This window comes from Hylobates moloch, unplaced genomic scaffold (assembly GCF_009828535.3).
Source record: "Hylobates moloch isolate HMO894 unplaced genomic scaffold, HMol_V3 SCAFFOLD_16, whole genome shotgun sequence".
Taxonomy (NCBI): Eukaryota; Metazoa; Chordata; class Mammalia; order Primates; family Hylobatidae; genus Hylobates; species Hylobates moloch.
In genome coordinates this window covers 74643110-74666086 of record NW_026652291.1, presented here as the reverse complement: position 1 = coordinate 74666086, position 22977 = coordinate 74643110, and the positions used below count along the sequence as shown (strand labels likewise).

Here is a 22977-nt window from a genome sequence, read left to right as displayed (position 1 = left end):
CCTTTTGTTCGTCATGATTTAGACAAAAATACTAATCACCTTCATTATATTAACGAGCTTCTACGAGTAGAAATGGCCAACTAGGTAAGGATTGATCAAATTCTCTACTTTCTCTGCTGAACAAAACCTCCCAACATATATCTGAGCAATGAAAGTCCTACATTGTTCCTTTATCACACCTCTGTGCTACTTCTGTTTAATCATGTCAGAAAAGTCTTCTTGTCCCCTTAATCCTCAACCTGGCCAGGCTTGCTGGAGCATATTGTTCATCATTCTGCTAACATTTTGAGCAGAAATGCTAGAAACTAACCTTATGGACTCAAATGTCCACATACAGTGTAAAGTTCATGGATAACAACTGGTCTTGAGATGTTAACACAAATAAATAAATATATGATTCTTGGAGAAGACTTGGTGGGAATAGTTCAGTGGTATTTTATGGCATTTCTGAAGGGTCCCACAATATCCCACAACAATAAGGCATAATATTTTATTAGACATTCTCTTATCCTCCCCTTGAAACATTTCTCGTTTCAATTTAGAGTCTTTTTAATCCATTTACCAAGTCATTCTGATCAAAACATTCTTCCTAGAATGCTTCTTAGAAACATCCAAACGCATGCTTTGTAAAGAGCATGACTGATGGGGTCAGTCACCAACAACAGGATAAGACCCTTGTCCCTGGAAGCAATGGTGGATTTCCTCTGGTCAGCTATTACTTGTGGATCTTCCTTATTACCTGTTATTCATGGAAGATCAATAGGCTAGTGTCATGTAGGATAAACCTGAGAAAATAGGGCTTGAGAAATGAAGAAAAACCACTGCATTAATTCAGACATAAGGTCACCAGGACCCAGACTAGGATGGGGTAACTAGAAAAGAGAAGAAAAATAACGTTTGAGAATAATATTTGGGAAATTCCAAGCCTTGGAAATTGATTTATATGTAAACAGCAAGGGAAGAGGAAGGCCACAGACAAATCCCAGGTTTCAGAGTTGGGAGTCTCCGGCAAAAATTGAAGAATGAGTAATGGCCAGTTGACCTCAGTGAAGCGTATTGGGAACATAATCACTGGTGGGGAGGGGAGACCCAGAAGGAGAGGAATTACCCAGAAAGGCTGTTTACCCAAAAAGGGGCATCCATCTGAATCAGTCTGGGAGAGGATTTCTGGTGATAATCAAGATGATATGCTGTGGTTCAAGGAAAAGGGGCTGCTTTTTTTAATGCTAATAATATATCTATTTTTAAATAAATTTATTTAAGTAAAAAAAGTGACTCAAATTAATGAAAAGAATTAATACAACAATCCTCCCGTATCTGTGAGGCATACGTTCCAAACCCCAGTGGATGCTTGAACTTTATATACATTATGCTCTTTCCCATACATACATATTGATGATAAAGTTTAATTTATAAGTTAAGCACCGTATAAGATTAACAACAATAACTAATAACACAATAGAACAATTATAACATACTGTAATAAAAGTTATGTGAATATGGTCTCTCTCTCTCTCTCTCTCTCTCTCTAAATATCTTATTGTCCTATGTGTATTCACCTATTTCCACACTGCAGTTGACCACAACTAACTAAAGCCTCGGAAAGTAAAGCCATGGATAAGAGGAAACTTAAACCCTACAGTAAAGGCAAGGTGATATGCAAATATGATAAAAATTATGTAAACAATGGATAAAATGAATCTTGTAAACATTCTCACAGCAGTAAAAGACTCAGGGGTTAGTATGAACCTAAATGAGGTAAAGTTATAAAAGCTATAAAATTCACCAAGTTCTATTTCCTGGATTATAATTCCTGACTTCCTCGAGATGGTAACTAGAAGATTCTTGGCCAATTTCTAAAAGACTAAAAATTCCTTCCCTCCTTGAAAATCTGTTTTCTCTCCCCAGAGTTGCAATTAGGGTTGACACTAGAAACCCTCAAAAAACATGTTTTCTTTTCCTAAATGGGCAACTTGCACTTCTGAGGCCCCCTTTTCAGAGTGAACACACCATCACCCCCACCCCCAGCCCCATACCTTGGTCCTTGCCTGGGCCAATTCTTCACACCTGCACATCCTCAATTCTCATAACTCGTAGGTGTTTCCAACATAAACAGTTTCTTACCGTTAAAGACACCCACTTGGCTTCTTTTGAATCACTTGTGGGCTGTCCATCTTCCAAAGGTTTACTTAATTCCTCTGCTGGCTGAACTTGCGAAATTTCCTGAGGTTTAAATACTGTGCTTTCTGCTTCTGAGGGTCCCCATTCTATATCCTCTTGTTCAATCTGGAGAATACTTGACATGGTTTCAGGAAGTTCCTCATGCACACTCTGTTGGAAAAAGTAAATGTGCAAGAATGCTTTTTTTTTTTAATTGGTCCTTCTAGGCTTTTCAGTGATGCAACGGTTTCTATCTGACAACAAGATGAATATGAAAACACACGCTTGAAACTAAGCATAGGTGATCATTTTCCTCTGAAGATTTAGAAAGAGAAGCTCAAATTGACTTAAGAAAAATGTGAAGGCTGGCAAATTATTTTCCTCAGCCCTTGTCTCAGAAACTACAGCCACCCCACAGTTGTTATGGGTAAAAGATGGCATACAATACCAAATACTATAAAATTTTCTTTATTATGCAAGAAGGTACAGCTAGACCAAGAAATTTATTTTTGTAAAATAGAACTTTAATCTTGAGCTCATGTTGGTTCTTTTTTTTCCATATCACAAGTCATCAAGCAGGAGCTCACGTTTTTATAAAGCTACTGGATGGTGTTATGGAAAGATTAAGAAGATGTTTTTAACCAGATGGGACTGAATTCAAATCCTGGATCTGTTAATTAATAGACGTTTGACCTTAGCCAAGTTACTTAAACTTTTTTAGCCTCATTTTTGTCACTGGTCATCAGGATAGGCTATGCCCAACCAAAAAAAAAATTAGTGGTTCAACACACTGGGGCAGTGTGCTTTTGTGAAAAGAAAAAATTCCATGCACTTTCTGAACATGACATGCTAACCTAAAAATGAAATACGATCACAATTTCATGTATGTGGGGGTCATATTTTCAGGAACCAAAGGAGCTTGTTATTTAATGGTAACATTTTATGAACTCTTTGTAGAGGAACTGACCATCAGGCTATCACTTTTCTATGTAAACGTGAGTTTCTATACACAAGGAGATACTTTCCATTCACAAGGAATATGTTCCAGATTGCTTTGAAACCAATGGTTATGTTACCAATGATGGATAAAAAGAAAGGTTTATTTCCAAAACAAATTTCTGTCACCGACTGTCCATATTTTTCAACCAAATTCTCCCCTTGCAATGCTTTTAACAATTCCTCTAGCTGAATACAGACAAAAGTAACGCTTTCTTAGAAGCTAACAATTTTTAATTAATTATCCAACTACCTTCTAGATCTAAATGTCTCTAAATCAGAATTGTTAAAATCTTCCCCTTCTAAAAAGAGTTTGGGGCCTTGGCTCAGAAGGTCCATGGTAGCCAGCAACAGTGAGCCAAAATGGCCAAGATTCCCAGTGTGGTATCGAGTTAGATGTTCTCACAGGTAAACACACTTCTAAAATACATCAGAGAAATTTTTTTAACTCTCTATATAAACATTCAAGCAACAGGAAGCATGCTGTTGCTTTAACAGAGGCAAGGAGGATTTTTATGAAAGACTTTACCATTTGCGATTCCTCAGCACCCATCTGGAATTTATACTCTGCTTGCATCTCAGGTGTTTCTGCTTGCATCTCAGGTGTTTCTGCTTGCATCTCAGGTGTTTCTGCCTGTATCTCAGGTGTTTCTGCTTGCACAGGTGATGTGTCGGGGTACATTTTTCCAATTAAAGAAATATCCTTGAATGAGAAAAGGAAACAAAGTGACGCCAATTTTTAAAATCATTGAGGCACATTATTCATTATACTAAAATGCTACTCAATTTCTGTAGTAAATGAAAAATAGAGACATATAAACTAGTCAATAACGCATAGTAAATGAATAAAGAAAAAACAGTAAAGGCAGGGTGTGGTGGCTCATGCCTGTAATCCCAGCACTTTGGGAGGCCGAGATGGGTGGATCACCTCAGGTCAGGAATTTGAGACGAGCCTGACCAACATAGTGAAACCCCAACTCTAGTAAAAATACAAAATTAGCCAGGCATGATGGCGCATGTCTGTAATCCCAGCTACTTGGGAGGCTGAGGCAGGAGAATCGCTTGAGCCCAGGAGGAAGAGGTTGCAGTGAGCTGAGATCATGCCATTGCACTACAGCCTGGACAACAAGACGGAAACTCTGCTTAAAAAAATAAATAAATAAATAAAAATGTAAATATTTTTGTCTATGTTTTCAATTTCATGGCTTTTTGCTGATCTCTATAAATATATTTTTAGATTTAACAAGATAATTAGGTAATATTAAGTCAGATGCTATAAAACAATGCTATTAAGTCAGATTCTATAAAACACTGCACAAGAAAGATAAAATCAAAACTAAAATTTAATGCAACCAAGGGCAAGAGGGAATATGCTTAAAACCTCAATGGATGGACTGTTAGTATCATTTTTACCATAGCTAATGACAATTGCAATGATATACTCTCTACTCAGTTGAGATGGTAAGAAGATAGTACACTCTAATTACTAACAATGATCTAGGAATAAAGAGACCCAGGTTCTGTGCATCCAAACTGTGAAGCCAGAAATCAGGCGTCGACAGGCCCATTATTTTGCTTTCCTTCACCTCAGTCTTATTACTTTTTAAACAGGCATTCAACTACATGACTTTTTTTTTTTTTGAAACAGAGACTTGCTCTGTCACCCATGGTGGAATGCAGTGGTGCAATCATAGCTCCCTGTAACTTCAAACTCCTAGGCTCAAGCGTTCCTTTCACCTCAGCCTCCTGAGTAGCATGGACTACAAGTGCATACCACAACACTCAACTAATGTTTTTGTTTCTTGTAGAGATGGGGTATCTCTACATTGCCCAGGCTGATCTTGAGCTTGTGACCTTAAGGAATCCTCCCTCCTTGGCCTCCCAAAGTGCTGGGATTACACAGGCATGAGACACTGTGCCTGGCCTACATGAATTTTTAAGGTCCCTTTTTCTTGTAGCGTTTTAGTAATGTCAATGGCAAGATTCAAACTCCCATTGTACCTTAAAACTCTTATTTTTCTACTTTTTATTTGCTTTATTAAAAGGATCTAATTCATGCCATTGGCTTCTACTTCTGTCCTCTTGTTATAAATAACTATAAAACTGGACAAAATATTACAGCAACTCTTTTAGGATTTGACAACAGGCAGTGCAGAACTGTGATGACAGAGAATGGAAACAAATAAGGTAAGAGCTACAATTACCTGATATCTGCCTGATACAATTTCCAGAACATGGCACAAAAAGGCAAAAGCCAAACAGAGCCCAAGTATCTTACTAAACTGAAGAGACAGAAATCAGATGACAGGAGGACAAAGAGGCTAGAATTTGTAAGGAACAGTGTGGACATGAGGGCACTGCATAGAGAAAGAGCTCCAGAAATCGGCATAGGGTCCTTGAGTCTTTGGCTGAAAGTCTGCCCATGCAGTGGGGAAACCCATGAGGCTAGACAAAGAAACCCTGCCAGGGAAGAAAACAATTACTAAAGAGCTGTACGTCACAATTCCCAGAGCTCACACAAGGTTGGGATTCATTAGGTCTCCCACCAGACATGCAAGATATGTGGTACATTCATTATAAAGGCCAGAAGGATCATCTCTTAGTAGTGATGCTAAATTAACCTTTGAGTAAAGGCTTCTGTGGACGTTAACAATGCTTTAAAATAATTCTTGAAAAAATCAAGCTGCTCTTCAAGTAACTTAACTGCCTATCAGAACAAACTCCAACACTCTTTAAATGATGTCAACAAAACCGAATGTAAAATTCATAATGTCCAACATCCAATCAGAAGTTGCTGGTCACATGAAGAAGCACAAATATGTGATACATAACCAGGAAGAAAATCATACAAAAAGACCCAGAAATGACATACATTTCAGAATTAGCAAATAAGGATCTTAAACTTCTAATATAGATATTGTAAGTGCTCAACATTAAATAAAAATGTAAGCATAAAGAGGAGCAAATGTAAGAAACAGAATGAAATGCGACATCTATAGATAGAACACACATCATCTAAAATAAAATTCTCACTGAGTGGCATTAACAGAAGAGAAAGACATTGCAGAAGAAAATGTCAGTTAACTTAAAGGCATATCAACAGGAACCATGCCAAATGAACCACAGAGAGAAAAAAACTGAAATAAAATGAACAAATACTCAGTCGAACATATATTTAATTGGGGTTCCAGAAAGGGATATGGGGAGTGACTGAAAATATTCACACACAAATGGCCAAAAATTTTCCAAATATCATGACAGCTACAAACCCCCTAAGTTCAGTGACCTCCGAGCAGAAACACACAAACAATACTGCCCCAAGTTCACTGTCATCAGAATAATAAAAACCAGTCATTCTAAAAAATCTCTTTATTTGCAAATGAATATGATTACACATATACAGAAAATCATAAAGAATACCAAAAAACCTACTAGAGCTAATAAACTAACTCACTAAAGTTGTAGGGTACAGGGTAAATATGTAAAAATAAGTTTTATTTCCAAACAATGAACAATCTGCAAACAAAATTAAGAAAACAATTCCATTTAAAATGCCATAAATGAGAATAAAATACTTAGAAATAAATTTAACCCAAAAAGCACAAGACTTGTATAAAATATTGCTGAAAGAAATTAAAGAAGTCCTAAATGAAAGGAAAGGCATCCTATGTCCATGGACTAAAAGACAATAGTGTTAAGATGGCAAGACTCCCCAAAGCTATCTACAGGTTCTTTGCAATCCCTATCAAAAACCCAAGGGCCTTTTTTTCAGAAATAGAAAAACTGATCCTAAAATTCACATGGAATTGAAAGTTCCCCTGAATAGGCAAAACAATCTTGAAAAAGAAAAATAAAGCTGGAGGACTCACACTTCCCTATTTCAAAATTTACTATCAAACTACAATAACCAAAACAGTGTGATACTAGCATAAGGATAGACATCTAAATCAATGGAATAAATCTAAGTCCAAAAATAAACTCATCCAACCCATGCTCAATCGACTTTTGACAAAGGTGCCAAAAACATTCAATGGGAAACAAATACACTCTTCAAATGGTGCTGGGGCAACTGAATATCAACACACAAAAAAATAAAGTTGGACTCCTATCTCATATGATATACAAAAATTAACTCAAAATTGGTCAAATACCTGAATGTAAGACCTATAAACTGTAAGATTCTTAGAAGAAAACATATGAATAAATCTTCATGACCTTGGATTTGGCAATACCTTCTTAGATATAACAACAAAAGCATAAGCAACCAAAGAAAAAATAGACAAATTGGATTTTACCAAATTTAAAATTTCTGTGCATTGAGGACACTATGAAGAAAGTAAAAATGCAACCCACTGAATGGGAGAAAATATTTGTAAATCATTTGCCCGACAAGGGTCTAGTATTAGGAATATATAAGGAAGTCTTAGAATTTAACAAAAAGACCAAAAAAAATTAAAAATGGGCAATGGACTCCTGGCTTTGAAGTTAATAATACTCTTTGGCAATAACACAAGTAGTTTTTAAGGTAGAAAAAAGCAACAGAAAGAAGCTTCAAAGGAAATGCCCTGATTATTCAGCTTAAGAATTTCACTCCCTTCCTCTTCCTACCAGTAGTAAGTGTCCTGGCCACCCCACTATCTCTGACTGTGATCCTCTAACTAATCATTCTTTAGTGTCAACAACTTTGGCATTTCTCAATTAAGCATTTCCCATACAAGAAAAGCAAGGTTTTTCCTCTCAGAATCACTGTCATTAATATCACCATGCAACAGAAAATTGTCTAGTACTCTTTCCTTTGAAAGAGTTTTGACACTAACATACAACAAGAATATTCTGGAAGTCATAGCACTAACTCTTTGCTGTGAATTATAAAACTCTGTGAATTATTTGGTGGAAGTGAGAATATAATCACAGGAGATAGACAACAAATTTTCATTTCTGTATAGTCAAAAAATGGGCAAAGTATTTTTGACATTTCTCCAGAGAAGATACACAAAAGCCAACAAGCACATGAAAAGATGACCAACACAAATAATCAGGGAAACACAAATCAAAATCACAATGAGATACCACCTTATACTCACCAGGATGGCTGTAACAAAAAAGAAGAAGAAGAAAATAACAAGACTTGACTAGGATGCAGAGAAGCTAGAACCCTCGTATGCTGCTACCAGGAATGTAAAATGGCGCAGCCACTGTGGAAAGGTTTGTTGGTTCCTCAAAAACTTGCATACTATTAACTGACCCAGCAATTCCCCTTTTAGGAATATGCCCCAAAAAAAACTGAAGGTAAGTATTTCAATAGATATTTGTACATTGATGCCATAGCAGCACTATTCACAATAGACAAAAAGTGGAAACAAGCCAAGTGTCCATTCATGGATGAATGAATAAACAAAATTTGGTATATCCATACAATGGAATACCATTCAACCAACAAAAGTAATGAAGTACTGATGTATGCCATGATGTTGGATGAATCTTGAAAACATTACACTAATTGAAAGAAGCCGGACACCACAGGTCATAAATTGTATGATTCCATTTATATGAAACATCCAGAATAGGTAAATCTATAGAGAACAAAGCCAACTTGTTGTTGCCGGGGCCTGTGAGGTATGGGGAATGGCGAATGACCGTTTAATGTGTATAGTATATCCTTTTGGAAGGATGAAATGGTTTTGAAACTAAATGAAGGTGATGGCTGCTCAACATTGCAAATGTTGATGCCACTGAATTGTGTACTGTAAGATGGTTAATTTTACATTATGTGAATTCACCTCAGTGTAAAAAAAAAGTAATTGGATGTGATGAGCACTTGAAAATAGTAGGTACACAACAAATGCCATTTCCCTGCTCCTTAGACATATTTAACTGACATAGCAGTAAAATTTATACGTGATAGTTACTACACTGCCCAATGACACAAGGATTTATTTTTGTTTGTCTATAGTCTAGTAAAGCCAGAGAAATTAAAAAAAAGACATGCAATGTCAAAAAATGTTTTATTGACAACAATAAATTTTGTTAGTGTTCGATCTAAAGTTTAATAGCAAAGAAACACAAATCGATGTAGAGGTAACAGGTGAGAGTAAAAATAATGCGCTTTATTCAACATTAGGAAATCCATTAATTTATAAGTCAAATGTAAAAACATACAATGATCTTCATGGTACTCTCAAGTGAAAATCACATGGAAGGTGGAATGATAAAGTGGTTGAGCACACATGCTCTGCTTTTGGCTTCAAATCTTGACTCAGTCACTTTAGGACATTCTCAAGCAAATTATTCAACCTCTCAAGTTTGTAAAATGGGAATAATAATAGCACATACCTCCTATGCTTATTATGAGGATTAAATGATATAATACAGGCAAACAGAAAGTGTCTTATATATAATAATAGTTATTGTTCACACTAAAATAAAAAGCAAAATAAGGATGCCTATTGGTACCATCATAATTTGACATTATACTGGAAATTCTAGATATGAAACAGAAAAGAACATAATTATAAGAAATGAACTAACCACATAACTGTTACTTGAAGAGGCTACTACTATATGCCTAAAATTCCCAAAATAATCTGTAGAGTTATTCAGACAGAAAATCAATTCACCAAAACCAAATTCAGAAATTTAGAAAATTAGAAAAGGAACAAAATCATGAAAGTAACAAAAATGATAAACTACCAAAACAGTGCCTTAGGAAATGTGAGGAAAACAAACAAAAAAAAAACGACTGAGACATAAAAATTGACTTGAATCAGAAAATTTGGATTTTGGACTAAAAAAATCAAAAACAAAAATTTTAAGTGGCACAATTAGTATTTTGTTTAACATGTATTAATTGTACCTTGTCTCCCTGAGTTATAAACTGTAACTAGTGGTTTATTTCTACATTCTCCACAGAGTCTGCCAAAGTGTTAAACAAATTTTTTTAACTCCGTAAACAATTGAAAATTTATAAATCTGTAAGCAGTCCAGCTTCACAATCCTGGATACATTTTTTTAATGTGTTTCATAGAGCAGTTTCCACCTATGGCATGTAACAGAATCCAAAATGTCCAAGCTGGAAGGACCTTGAAGGATCAGTAAAACTCTAAGGACGCCCAAATTTCACAGACACTGAAACCAAAGCTTTGAGGTTTAAAGGGTGCTGTTTAGTATTCAAAATAGACAGACCACATGGTCTTTCCCCTAAACTGCTTCAAGCAGATGGACAGCAACAGAAGCAGCAGTGTTCGTGTGGCCTGTTAGGCAGGCCCAGTATGGTCCCAATCATCATTAAAAGAAGGAATAGAGAGAGCAGCTGCCCTCTACTCTTCATCATGCAATCCAGGTTCTCCCCCAAATGACACTGGCCCAAATAGCATGGGCCAAAAGAGTGTTTCTAAAATATACCCTTTTATGATTTCATCAGCACTTAGTCAAGCTGCACTGCCTTTAGATAACTTACTGTAAATTTCAAGGTTTAGAAAGAAGGAAAGAAAAGGCATTGTATGGCCCTAAACAATATTTGTCCACACAGGTTACTTTCTTGAGAAACTTTCCGGATCTGCATTAACTTTCTCTTGCTTCCTGCAGGCAAAACCCTGATGGCACTGGCCTGTGGAATCCTCCTTACAGGCACAAGAATGTATCAGGGCTGCTTGACATCCGTTCTTACCCCTTGTGACTCTTTAAATTAAACATTTATATGACTGCTCTGGGTGACTGGACCCTGTATTCCATAGACCCGTTGGCTCTAAAAATGTGATTTGATAAAGAAAAAAAATGGAATTTGAACAGCTGCCATATAAATTTAAACATCAAAATTGCTACAGGCACTATCTATAACTAAATATGTATAGCATCTTTTACGCAAAGTCCTAACAGAACATAGTCCATTACTTAAACCTGTTCAAAAACTATAATAGTTTCAGAAACATAACATTATTGGGTTTCAAGTAAATTCGACTTTTTATAATATCACTTCTCTGATAGCTACCTTATACAAGAAAACTACAGTGTTTTTAGTAAAAAAAAATTTAAAAAAAGAGGCATTCATGAAAAGCTTGTTTAAATCAAGTCATCTAAAACAGATGCAATGCAATCAGAAAAAAATATTTCCAGAATACGATAATGTCTATGGTTGGGCAATGCACTATTCTTTATTCCTTGACATTCATACTAGAAAAGACAACAAAAAATCCAGACTTTTCGTTTCAGAAGGCTATGGAGAAATCTAAGTTAATATGCCTGATTCTAGGTTACAGCATCTGATATTTCAGGTATGACATCCCTTTGAATTACGTACCAACTGTTGAGTGAGTTATGACGAGCTATGCAAGCAGCACTGTGCCACAGCACTCCAGGGTTAGGAATCCAAGAGAAATATCAGTCAAGATTCTTTCCCTCAAAAAGTTTCAGTTAGTTAGAGAGATGAAAACAACGGACGAGGAATAATGCCTTTCAAAATGCAAAGCAGTAAATTTAATCAAGCATAATTATTATGCACAGGCTCCAAGTTCAATAGGAATCTAATTTATTTAGAGAGATGAGGATAAGAGTATAAATATCAGAGGATGTACCAGTTTTAGTTATGATAGTGAAAAATAAATGTGAAGAAGAACTGGGTTCTGGGTCAAGGGATGGAGGGAGGGGAAATGCAGTTCTTATCTCATATTTTAATATAAGACCACATGAAAATAATTATGCATCTATATCAGTGAATTTTGAGAGTTCATATGCCTCTTTTGTTTATTTAGTCAACAGTATTCCATAAAACTAAAATTCCCAAGACACAAACTGAGTGTATTAGTCTGTTTTCACACTCCTATAAAGAACTGCCCGAGACTGGGTGATTTGTAAAGTAAAGAGGTTTAATTGACTCACAGTTCTGCATGGCTGGGGAGCCCTCAGGAAACTTATAATCATGGTGGAAGGCGAAGCAGGCACCTTCTTCACAAGGCAGCAGGGCAGTGTGAGCACACAGGAAAAAATACCATTGATAAAACCATCAGATCTCATAACAATTCACTCACTATCACCAACAGAATGAGGAACTGCCCCCATAATCCAATCATTTCCCTTCCTTAACACATAGGGATTACAGGACACTCCCTCGACATGTGAGATTACAGTTAAAGATAAGATTTGGGTGGAGATACAGAGCCAAATCATATCACTGAGGAAGGATGGAAACATATTTGCTATGTCTTCTCAAATGACACTACATCTCAAAAACACTGTTTTTGCTATTCCTGAATCAAACAATAAATTCCATTAATTTTCTTAAATGTTTTCTATTGTAAAACTGTTCAAAATGTTAACTAATATTAACTAATATAAAATTCAACAAATTAAAATGTGTTCACCTATCCTGATGTTCAACAAAACATTTGTAGTACCACTTGCAGATCTTATTTCAAAAAGGCTCTAGTAACTATTGTCCAAGATGATCCCCAGTGATTCCCACCTCCTGAATGGTCACCTCCTCAATGAATAGGGCAGCCCTGTGTAATCAATAAGACATAGCAGAAATTACAGTGTGTGGCGATTTCAAAAAAATATATGGCAAGTTCCATATTGCCCACTCTAGATCACTCGTTCTAGGGGAAGCCATCTGCCATGTGATAACAACACTTAAGCAGTCCTGTGGGGAGGTCTCCTGCCAACAACCAGCACCAAATTGCCAGTCTTATGACTGAGGCATCCAGGGAGCAGAGCCCTCAGTCTCAATGAAGTCTTCAAACGATAGCAGCCCCAGACAAGATCTTGACACAACCCCACAGGCTAGAATTACATAGATAAGTTGCTCCTAGATTCACTACCCACAAAAACTGTGTGAACTAAATGTTCATTGTTTTAAGCTGATAAATTTTGGGGTGATTTGTTGCACAGAAATAAATAACTTTAAAAAGGCTCTAAAACTCTAGCTCTTCAGATATTTCATGGCATTTCCTAAAGAACCTAAAATCTCAAAATCTCACAATTTTTATTATTTAGGTATGTGTTTCTTCATTATTACTTATTATTGCATAATTTTTCTTAGCCTTTTTAAAAGATATATATTGCTTTACAAAACCCATTAAAAAGTGAGGTAGTTTGGCTCAGCACAGCGGCTCACACCTGTAATCCCAGCACTTTGGGAGGCTGAGGCAGGCGGATCACTTGAGGTCAGGGGTTCGAGACCAGCCTGGCCAACATAGTGAAACCCCATCTCTACTAAAAATACAAAAATTAGCCGGGCATGATGGTGGACGCCTGTAATCCCAGCTACTCGGAAGGCTGAGGCACCAGAATTGCTTGAACCTGGCAGGTGGAGGTTGCAGTGAGCCAAGATTACGCCGCTGCACTCCACCCTCGACAACAGAGGCAGACTCAAAAAAAAAAAAAAAAAAGTGAGGTAGTTTGTGCTAGATCCTTAGGAAAAACGCAAAGTACATGTGTTAACAAAACATACTGTGTAATACTTAATATGCCCTCCTTTGTCCCACATAATTATCCCAAATATCACGAAGTGTATTTAATCATCTAACATTTCACTATATTGTCAGTAACTTTGAAAGACACATTCCATGTGTCATTGCTACAGTGTTTCTGAAAACTATGGAATTACAGAAAATTAAAGAACTTTCTGTAGGCAAGACTTGTCATAAGCCCACACCAAGAACATAGTTCTTTGTCCTATTATTAAACAAAGCCAATGAGAGAAACTCTGTAAGTCCCCTGACAAACAGAAATCTATATTTAATAAAATCTAACCTATGTTTATATTTTAGGGAATACATATACCTTCACTAATTAAGATGAAGAGTGATTGATTCATATCACCTGTGAAAGAGTATTAATAATCAGCCATCAGTTATCTGTTCTCAATACTAAATTCCATCTCCTCCAAATTTTTCTCATATGAATCTGGGAGAGGAAATGATAAATTTTAAGAAGAATCCATAAGAATATTCTCTTAAGCCTCCTAATCTCACAGAGGATTTAATAACATAAATAAATATTTCAATAATAAAATTCAGAGCCTCAAGAGTAAGCATATTTTTGTTTACATCATTCAACAAGTATTTATTTATAGAGTGACTTCTAAGTCCAAGGAATTATATGAGGTAATGTGAAGGATGAAAAAGCAAAAGATAAATAATCTTGCCTCCAGATCGTTTATGGTCTTATCAAACAAATTCAGCATTCATTTGATCCATCCTACTAAAAATAGAAAGACAAAAGTCTATTATGATGACTTAGGTAGTCACAGCCTGGATTAACATATATATTGATGTGTAGGTAAATAACAATAATACATGCTGTAAGAGAGGCACAAAGTAAACTTGTACCAAGGAGTTAGGGCAAGGAAGGGGAATATTATTAGAATAGAAGGCAGCACTTCCTTAAAATAGTTCTTAAGAAAGAAGTAGAAACTAAATGTGTCCAGTGGATAGAAAGAGAACTGCAAGTGGAGAAATACTTCTTAGATTGATTTTCAGATCCTTTCTCTTCCCCTGGGGCAGGTGCACGTGTGCCACTTACTGTACTCACACAGGGTTAGGATGGAAAGCATCTTCACATTGGCTCCCTCACTCCCCATCCCCAGCTGCACTTCCAAAGGGTGGTGATGAGCCCCATGGTTGTGTGCTTATTTGGTTCTCTAACATGGTTTTGCTCACAGCCAGATTCTAATTCAAAAGGGAAATCACTCCATTAATTTCATTTGTATGAAGTTAAGGAAACTTTTACCACATTATTCACTTCTTTAATTTCTCTTCTCTCACTTTGCAAGAAAGACAATCTTTGGGCAGAAATAATGAGATTATTCAAGTTATCAAGCTATTCAGTCAAGGTTTTCAGTTGGAAGCATCAGAAACAGACTCTTATCATGTAGGAGGTATGGAAAGGCTGTCTGGATTAATAGAATCAGTGAGGGAAGGACCAAAGAAGTCACAGAACCAAGAAGCAAGAGACATCACAACAGTCTTTAAGCAATAATAAACTTTCCAAGGTTCCTCATGACTCAATGACCTGGAATGAATCCTTATCATCTCTTTCATAAACAGACATGGTGTGTTCAGGAAATTTTTAAAATTCAGTGGATTGCTGGTGTGGTAAATTTTGTATTAACAGCCTCAATTTTTCACCTCTCACTCTATCCACACCTTTTGCCATGTGACTTTGCAGTTTTTTTCCATCAAGAGGCAAAGTTTATTTTTCTGCCTCCCGACTCTGGATGTATCCATGAGTCTCTGAATTTATCCATTTTATTGCTTTAGCCAGTAAAATGGGCCAAAAGTAACGATGCGCCAATTCCTACCCTAGGACTCAAGAGCTTGCAGGTTGCTCTTTTGAACTTCTTCTGTTACTATGAGAAGTGCATGCCTAGTCAATTTACTAGTTCCAGGGGGATAAAAGTGCATGGAGGTCCCTGGGCTAGATGTGTCACATGGAACAGAGCTGACCAAGCTAAAGTCTCCAGCCAGAATAGAACCCAGCCTAGATTAGCTGACTCCAGCCAATCCACAAAGGTGAGAGCTATAATAATATTGTTTGGCACTAAGCCCTTAGTTTTGAGAGTTTGTTACATAGCATTAACTGACCGATACAACTGGTGAATAAATTAGAAGGAAAAAGAAAAAAATTATGCCAGTAAGGTCAAATTATGAAGAACCCTCTATGCTATCTATGGTTTGGAATTCAACTATATCCTGCAGTCAGGAGGTATCCAGCCAAATTTTTTTTTTTTTTTTTAGATGAAGTCTCACACTGTCGCCCAGGCTGGTGTGCCGTGGCACGATCTCAGCTGACTGCAACCTCCACCTCCCAGATGCAAGCAATTCTCCTGCCTCAGCCTCCCAAGTAGCTGGGACTACAAGTGTGTACCATCATGCCTGGCTAATTTTTGTATTTTTAGTACAGACGGGGTTTCACCATGTTGGCCAGGCTGGTCTTGAACTCCTGACCTCGTGATCCACCCCCCTCGGCCTCCCAAAGTGCTGGGATTACAGGCGTGAGCCACTGTGCCTGGCCCCAGCCAAATTTTAAAATAAATTAATACTAGCGTCTGATGAATAAACTTTAGTGGAGGTAAAAACTGAAAGTTGGTCCTGAAGACACTGTAAGGATCCAAGTGAAAGCTGATAAGAGCCTAACTTAAGGCACAGACAGTGGAAATAAGAATATCTAATTATAAACACCCCTTATTCTCATTCTTCATCTTTTAAGGTATTCTTACAGATCAAAAGAAAAGATTAATAAAAATAACCCTAACGTTTTTGAAATATAGGGAGCCCTGTCTTAAGTCTAAATGGGATTCAAACTTGTTTGGGCGTGTCTGACAAAGTCTGATGGGACAGACTTTCCAAAATCTCATTTGCATGAGTAATGGAGAGTTACTTGGGAAAACATCCCAATGAATGAAGAAGTTAAGCTTGATGAGCAGAGCCCCATATGAAAACCTTGGTCTTCTGGGAAAGGGTGCGATTCCATCTCTCTGATCTGTCTCCAGTTCCACCCCAATGACATTCATGTCCGATTCATAGTATTAATGTGCTGGGCAGGGAGTGGGGAACCAGAAATGAGAACGTGGGTACTATAAGTGAAATACGAAATAACTGATTCACTTAAAACTGTGCCACTAAGACATGAAGAGGAGTCCTCCTCCCCCAACCTAATCTCCCTGTCCCAAGCAGGGCTGACTTACCCAGTAGACTCAGCAGGCACAGTGCCTAGGGCCCGTGATACTTTAAGGACCCACAAAAATGTTATATTTTTAATTTATTTTAAAATTAAAAAAACAGCATGGTTTATAAAAGTAAAAAATTAGATACAATAAATGTCCAATAATAGAGGATGAGGTAAGGAAATAAAAATAAATCAGAAGAAAAATACATACAGTAATAATGAATATATAATAATAAAATTAGCCTGGATAATATTTACTTTTATACAAACATAGTCATAAAGTTTTTTTTCAGTATTTTTATGGTAAGAAGTGCCCCCAAAGGCAAAAGTGCCTGAGGCCCACCAAAGTCAAAATGCATTCCTAGTCCCAGCCCACAGTGTAACTTTGGAACCCTGAGAGTCCTGAATTGCTGTGGACATTACCAGGACAGGGGTTGGGTAACTGTCTTTACCCCACCTATCCCCTCAAAGGATATGTATAATAAATACAAAAAGGGGGTAAATTTCACAGATTGAGCAAACAAGTTTTGAGGGTATCTTTCCTTACTTTCCATCCCTTTCTCTCCTAAGGGAGTTCATGGGCAGTTTGACAAAAGAGCCACCCTCTGAGAGAAGCAAGAAATCTCCTCGGTGGCCTGACCAGGCACTCTACCTGCATTGCTCCAGGAAACTGCTATGACACTGGAAAATTAAGAATATTGAAACTAGACTTTACATCCATGGCTTTCATCTTTTTTTTTTTTTTTTTTTAGATAGCGTCTCACTATGTTGCTCAGGCTGGTCTCAAACTTCTGGGCTCAAGTGATCCTCACACTTCAGCCACCCAGAGTGCCGGGATTACAGTGTAAGCCACTGAGCCTGGCCACTTTCACCTTTTTTAAATGGTAGGACCTATCTGTCAAACAAACTCATACTTGGAGGCCCAGTGTATAAAGCAGATCGATGGGGAATGTTGCAGTCAGGTGAAGGCCAATGGAGGGTGCTGGAAGGACCACAGCCGTGAAGGCCGATGGAGGGTGCTGGAAGGACCACAGCCCACCCACTCATTCTTGCCCTCACCCCTCCACAGGACCTAAGGACTCTCTGAAACACTAGAAATCACTGCTTTTGCAAGTTGCAGTATAATATAGATGGATGATCTAAAATCAAATTTACACTTAGAATCATTTCATGTGTTAAGTTGTTTAGTGATCCTATATTCATTTAGCTCCCATAGGGTAAACTCTGTATTTTGGAGGTAGAAGAAGGGAAAGAAGTAATGCTAAATCAAGGCTCTGGTGTGTGCATGAGAGGACAAGCTTGATTTAGCTGCTTTCAGGTCAGTCTCAGTTCCTGGTGCAGCCTGGAGTTTGAGTATCTCATCACAAAGAGTGTGATTCTGGTCTTAAGGAGAGGTACAGTCCCTAAATATTAACCAGCCAGTTCATCACAAGCTCAGCTTGGCCCTGCTTAACTTGCTTATGTTCGTCTCACATAGCCCTTTTCCTTCAAGATGCTCAAGGTTAATTTTGCCAGTTCATCATTTTTTTTCCTTCAACTTTTATTTTAAGTTCACGGGTACGTGCGCAGGACGTGCAGGTTTCTTATATAGGTAAATGTGCCATGGTGGTTTGTTGTACAGATCATCTCATCACCTAGGTATTAAGCCCAGCATCTATTAGCTGTTCTTCCTGGTGCTCTCCCTCCAGCCATACACACTGACTGGCCCCAGTGTGTGTTGTTCTCCCTCAATGTGTCCATGTGTTCTCATCATTCAGCTCCCACTTATAAGTGACGACATGTGGTGTTTGGTTTTCTGTTCCTGCATTAGTTTGCTGAGGATAAAGGCTTTCAACTCCATCCATGGCCCTGCAAAGGAGATGATCTCAATCTTTTTATGGCTGCATAGTATTCCATGGTGTATATATACCACATTTTCTTTATTCAGTCTACCATTGGTGGGCATTTAGGTTGATTCCATGTCTTTGCTATTGTGAATAGTGCTGCAATGAACATTTGCATGCACGTATCTTTATGGTAGAATGATTTATATTCTTTTGGGTATATACCCCGTAATGGCATTGCTGGGTCAAATGGTATTTCTGCCTCAAGCTCTTTGAGGAATTGCCACACTGTCTTCCACAATGGTTGAACTAATTTACACTCCCACCAACAGTGTAAAAGTATTGCTTTTTCTCCACAACCTCTCCAGCAACTGTTGTTTTTTGACTTTTTAATAATAGCCATTCTAACTGGCATGAGACGATATCTCATTGTGGTTCTGATTTTCATTTCTCTAATAATCAGTAATGTCGAGCTCTTTTCCATATGTTTGCTGGCCACAAGTATGTCTTCTTTTGAGAAATGTCTGTTCATGTCCTTCACCCACTTTTTAATGGAGTTGTTTGTTTTTTTCTTGTAAATTTAAGTTCCTGGTAAGGTCTGGATATTGGACTTTTGTCAGATGGATAGATTGCAAAAATTTTCCCCAATTTTGTAGGTTGTCTGTTCACTCCGATTATAGTTTCTTTTGCTATGGAATAGCTGTTTAGTTTAATTAGATCCCATTTGTCAATGTTTGCTTTTGTTGCAATTGCTTTTGGCATTTTCATCAAGAAATCTTTGCCCATACCTATATCCTGATGATACTGCCTAGATTTTCTTCTAGGGTCTTTGTAGTTTGGGGTTTTACATTTAAGTCTTTAATCCATCTTGAGTTAATTTTTGTATAGGCGTGAGGAAAGGGTCCAGTTTCAGTTTTCTACATATGGATAACCACCTCTCCTGGTGCCATTTATTAAATAGGGAGTCTTTTTCCCATTGCTTCTTGTTGTCAGCTTTGTCAAAGATCTGATGGTTGTAGGTGTGACGTCTCATTTCTGAGTTCTCTGTTCTGTTCTATTGGTCTACGTGTCTGTTCTCATAACAGTACCATGCTGTTGTGGTTACTGCAGCCTTTAGTATAGTTTGAAATTGGGTAGTGTGATGCCTCCAGCCTTATTCTTTTCACTTAGGATTGCCTTGGCTATATGGGCTCTTTTTTTGTTCCACACGAACTTTAAAATAGTTTTTTCTAATTCTGTGAAGAATGTCAATGGTAGTTTAATGGGAATAGCATTAAATCTATAAATTACTTTGGGCAGTACGGCCATTTTCACAATATTGATTCTTCCTATCCATGAGCATGAAATGTTTCTCCATTTGTTTGGGTCATCTCTGATTTCTTTGAGCAGTGGTTTATAGTTCTCCTTGAAGAGATCCTTCACTTCCCTTATTAGCTATATTCCTAGGTATTTATTTTTTTTGTAGCAATTGTGAATGCGAGTTCATTCATTATTTGGCTCTCTGCTTGCCTGTTTTTGGTGTACAAGAATGTTAGCAATTTTTGCACACTGATTTTGTATCCTGAGAATTTGCTGAAGTTGCTTATCAATGTAAGAAGCTTTTGGTCTGAGACAACGGGGTTTTTTAAAGTAAGTGCTGATTTGGGAACACGACCTCCTCATCACATAAACCTCATACTAACTTTCATCATAGCAGTGTTTGATTTTTCAAAGACAGCCAACTGTGACACAACACCAATGTTTTCTCAAAACCTTTGTCTATAACACCCTACACTGCATGTCTGAAGTAACTGGCATAACTAATAAGGTAAAAAAGTTTGAATTTGATAGTATGAGTAGGATAATTGGGGATGAACACTTCAAATTAACTCACAAATCTTGATAACTTATCATAATCATAATAAATAATGTTTTTTAAAAAAATGTAACTGTGCAATACAATGATTGATTACATTTTTGTAAGGCAAAAGACCCAAATTTTAGAGTGAAAGCACAGATATAGTCTCAAAAACATCATTTGAGTTTCCATAGTCATTTCATTTTGTATAAATTTCAAAAGTGAAGGTGAAATACTTTTTCAGTATATCTAGAAAAACCCGTAATCTCAATCCAAAAGCTCCTTCATCTGACAACTTCAGCAAAGTTTCAGGATACACAATCAATGTACAAAAATCACCAGGAATGTACAAAAATCACCAACAACAGCCATGCCAAGAAATAAGCCAGGAATGCAATCCCATTCACAATTACCACAAAAAGAATAAAATACCTAGGAACACAGGAATACCGCTAACCAGGGAGGTGAACGATCTCTACAATGAGAATTACAAAACATTGCTCAAAGAAATCAGAGATGACAAAAACAAATGGAAAAACATTCCATGCTCAAGGATTAAAAAAAATCGGTATCATTAAAATGGCCATACTGCCCAAAACAATTTACAGATTCAGTGGTATGACTATCAAACTACTAATGACTTTCTTCACAGAACTAGGGAAAAACTATTTTAAAATCCATATGGAACCAAAAAAGAGCCCAAATAGCCAAGGCAATCTGAAGCAAAAAGAACAAAGCTGTAAGCATCATGCTACCCAACTTCAAACTATACTACAGGGCTACAGTAAACAAAACTGCATAGTACTGATACAAAAACAGGCACAGAGACTAATGAAACAGAATAGAGAGCCCAGAAATATGGCCACACACCTACAACCATCTGATCTTCAACATAGCTGACAACAAGAAGCAATGGGGAAAGGACTCTCTATTCAATAAATGGTGCTGGGAGAACTGGCTAGCCATATGGAGAAGATTGAAGCTGGACCCCTTCTTTTCACCATATACAAAAATCAATTCAAGACAGAGTAAAGACTTAAATGTAAAATCCAAAACTATAAAAACCCTAGAAGACCACAATCAAGTTGGCTTCAGTCCCGGGATGCAAGGCTGGTTCAACATACGCAAATCAATAAACGTAATTCATCATATAAACAGATCTAAAGACAAAAACCATGTGATTATCTCAATAGACGCAGAAAAGGCCTTCAATAAAAGTCAACATATCTTCATGTTTAAAACTCTCAAAAAACAAAGTATTGAAGGAACATACCTCAAAATAATAAAAGCCATTTATGACAAACCCACAGCCAGTATCATACTGAATGGGCAAAGCTGGAAGCATTTCCTTTGAAAAGTGACACAAGACAAGGATGCCCTCTCTCACCACTCCTATTTAACATAGTATTGGAAGTTCTGGCCAGGGAAATCAGGCAAAAGAACAAAATAAAGCATGTTTAAATAGGAAGGGAGGATGTCAAATTGTCTTTGTTTGCAGATGACATGATCCTATATCTAGAAAACCCCATCCTCTAAGCCCAAAAGCTTCTTAAGCAGATAAGTAACTTCAGCAAAACCACTGCAAAAATTGCTAGCATTCCCATACACCAACAACACACAAGTGGAGAGCCAAATCATGAATGAACTCCCATTCACAATTGCTACAAAGAGAATACAGATAACAAATAGGAATACAGATAACAAGGGAAGTGAAGGGCCTCTTCAAGGAGAACTACAAACCACTGCTTAAGGAAACCAGAGAGGACACAAGCAAATGGGAAAATATTCCATGCTCATAGGAAGAATCAGTATCGTGAAAATGGTCATACTACCCAAAGTAATTTATAGATTTAATGCTATTCCCATTAAACTACCACTGACATTCTTCACAGAATTAGAAAAAAAACTATTTTCAAGTTCATATGGAACCAAAAAAAGAGCCCACATAGCCTTGACAATTCTAAGAGAAAAGAACAAAGCTGGAGGCATCTTGCTACCAGACTTCAAACTATACTATAAGGCTGCAATAACCAAAACAGCACGGTACTGGTACAAAAACAGACACATAGACCAATGGAACAGAATAGAGAACTCAGAAATAAGTTAGTACAGCTACAACCATCTAATCTTCAACAAACCTTACAAAAACAAGCAATGAGAAAAAGATTTCCTATTCAATAAATGGTGCTGGGAGAACTGGCTATCCATTTGCAGAAAAGTGAAACTGGACCCCTTTCTCAAACCTTATACAAAAATTAACTCAAGATGGATTAAAGATTTAAATGTAAAATCCCAAACTATAAAGATCCTAGAAGAGAATCTAGGCAATACCATTCAGGACATAGGTATGGGCAAAGATTGTATGGCAAAAACATGAAAAGCAATTGCAACAAAAGCAAAAATTGACAAACAGGATCTAATTAAACTAAAGAGCTTATGCACAGCAAAAGAAACTGTCACCAGAGTGAACAGGCAACCTACAGAGTGGGAGAAAATTTC

General features: G+C 37.1%; 1 protein-coding gene across 4 annotated transcripts in view; it reads right to left on the bottom strand.

Moving 5' to 3' along the window:
• Window positions 1-22977, bottom strand: part of TTC6 (tetratricopeptide repeat domain 6) — a 246741-nt gene that overhangs the window by 173550 nt on the left and 50214 nt on the right. For 3 of the 4 annotated variants that reach the window (XM_058429880.1, XM_058429881.1, XM_058429882.1), the window contains exons 3-4: window positions 3686-3859; window positions 2125-2331 (exon numbers count right to left, since the gene is read on the bottom strand). In XM_058429880.1, coding sequence (XP_058285863.1) covers window positions 2125-2331; window positions 3686-3859 — 381 coding nt within the window. Of the gene's footprint in view, window positions 1-2124; window positions 2332-3685; window positions 3860-22977 lie in introns of those variants that run through there. The other variant, XM_058429883.1, reaches the window with a different exon arrangement.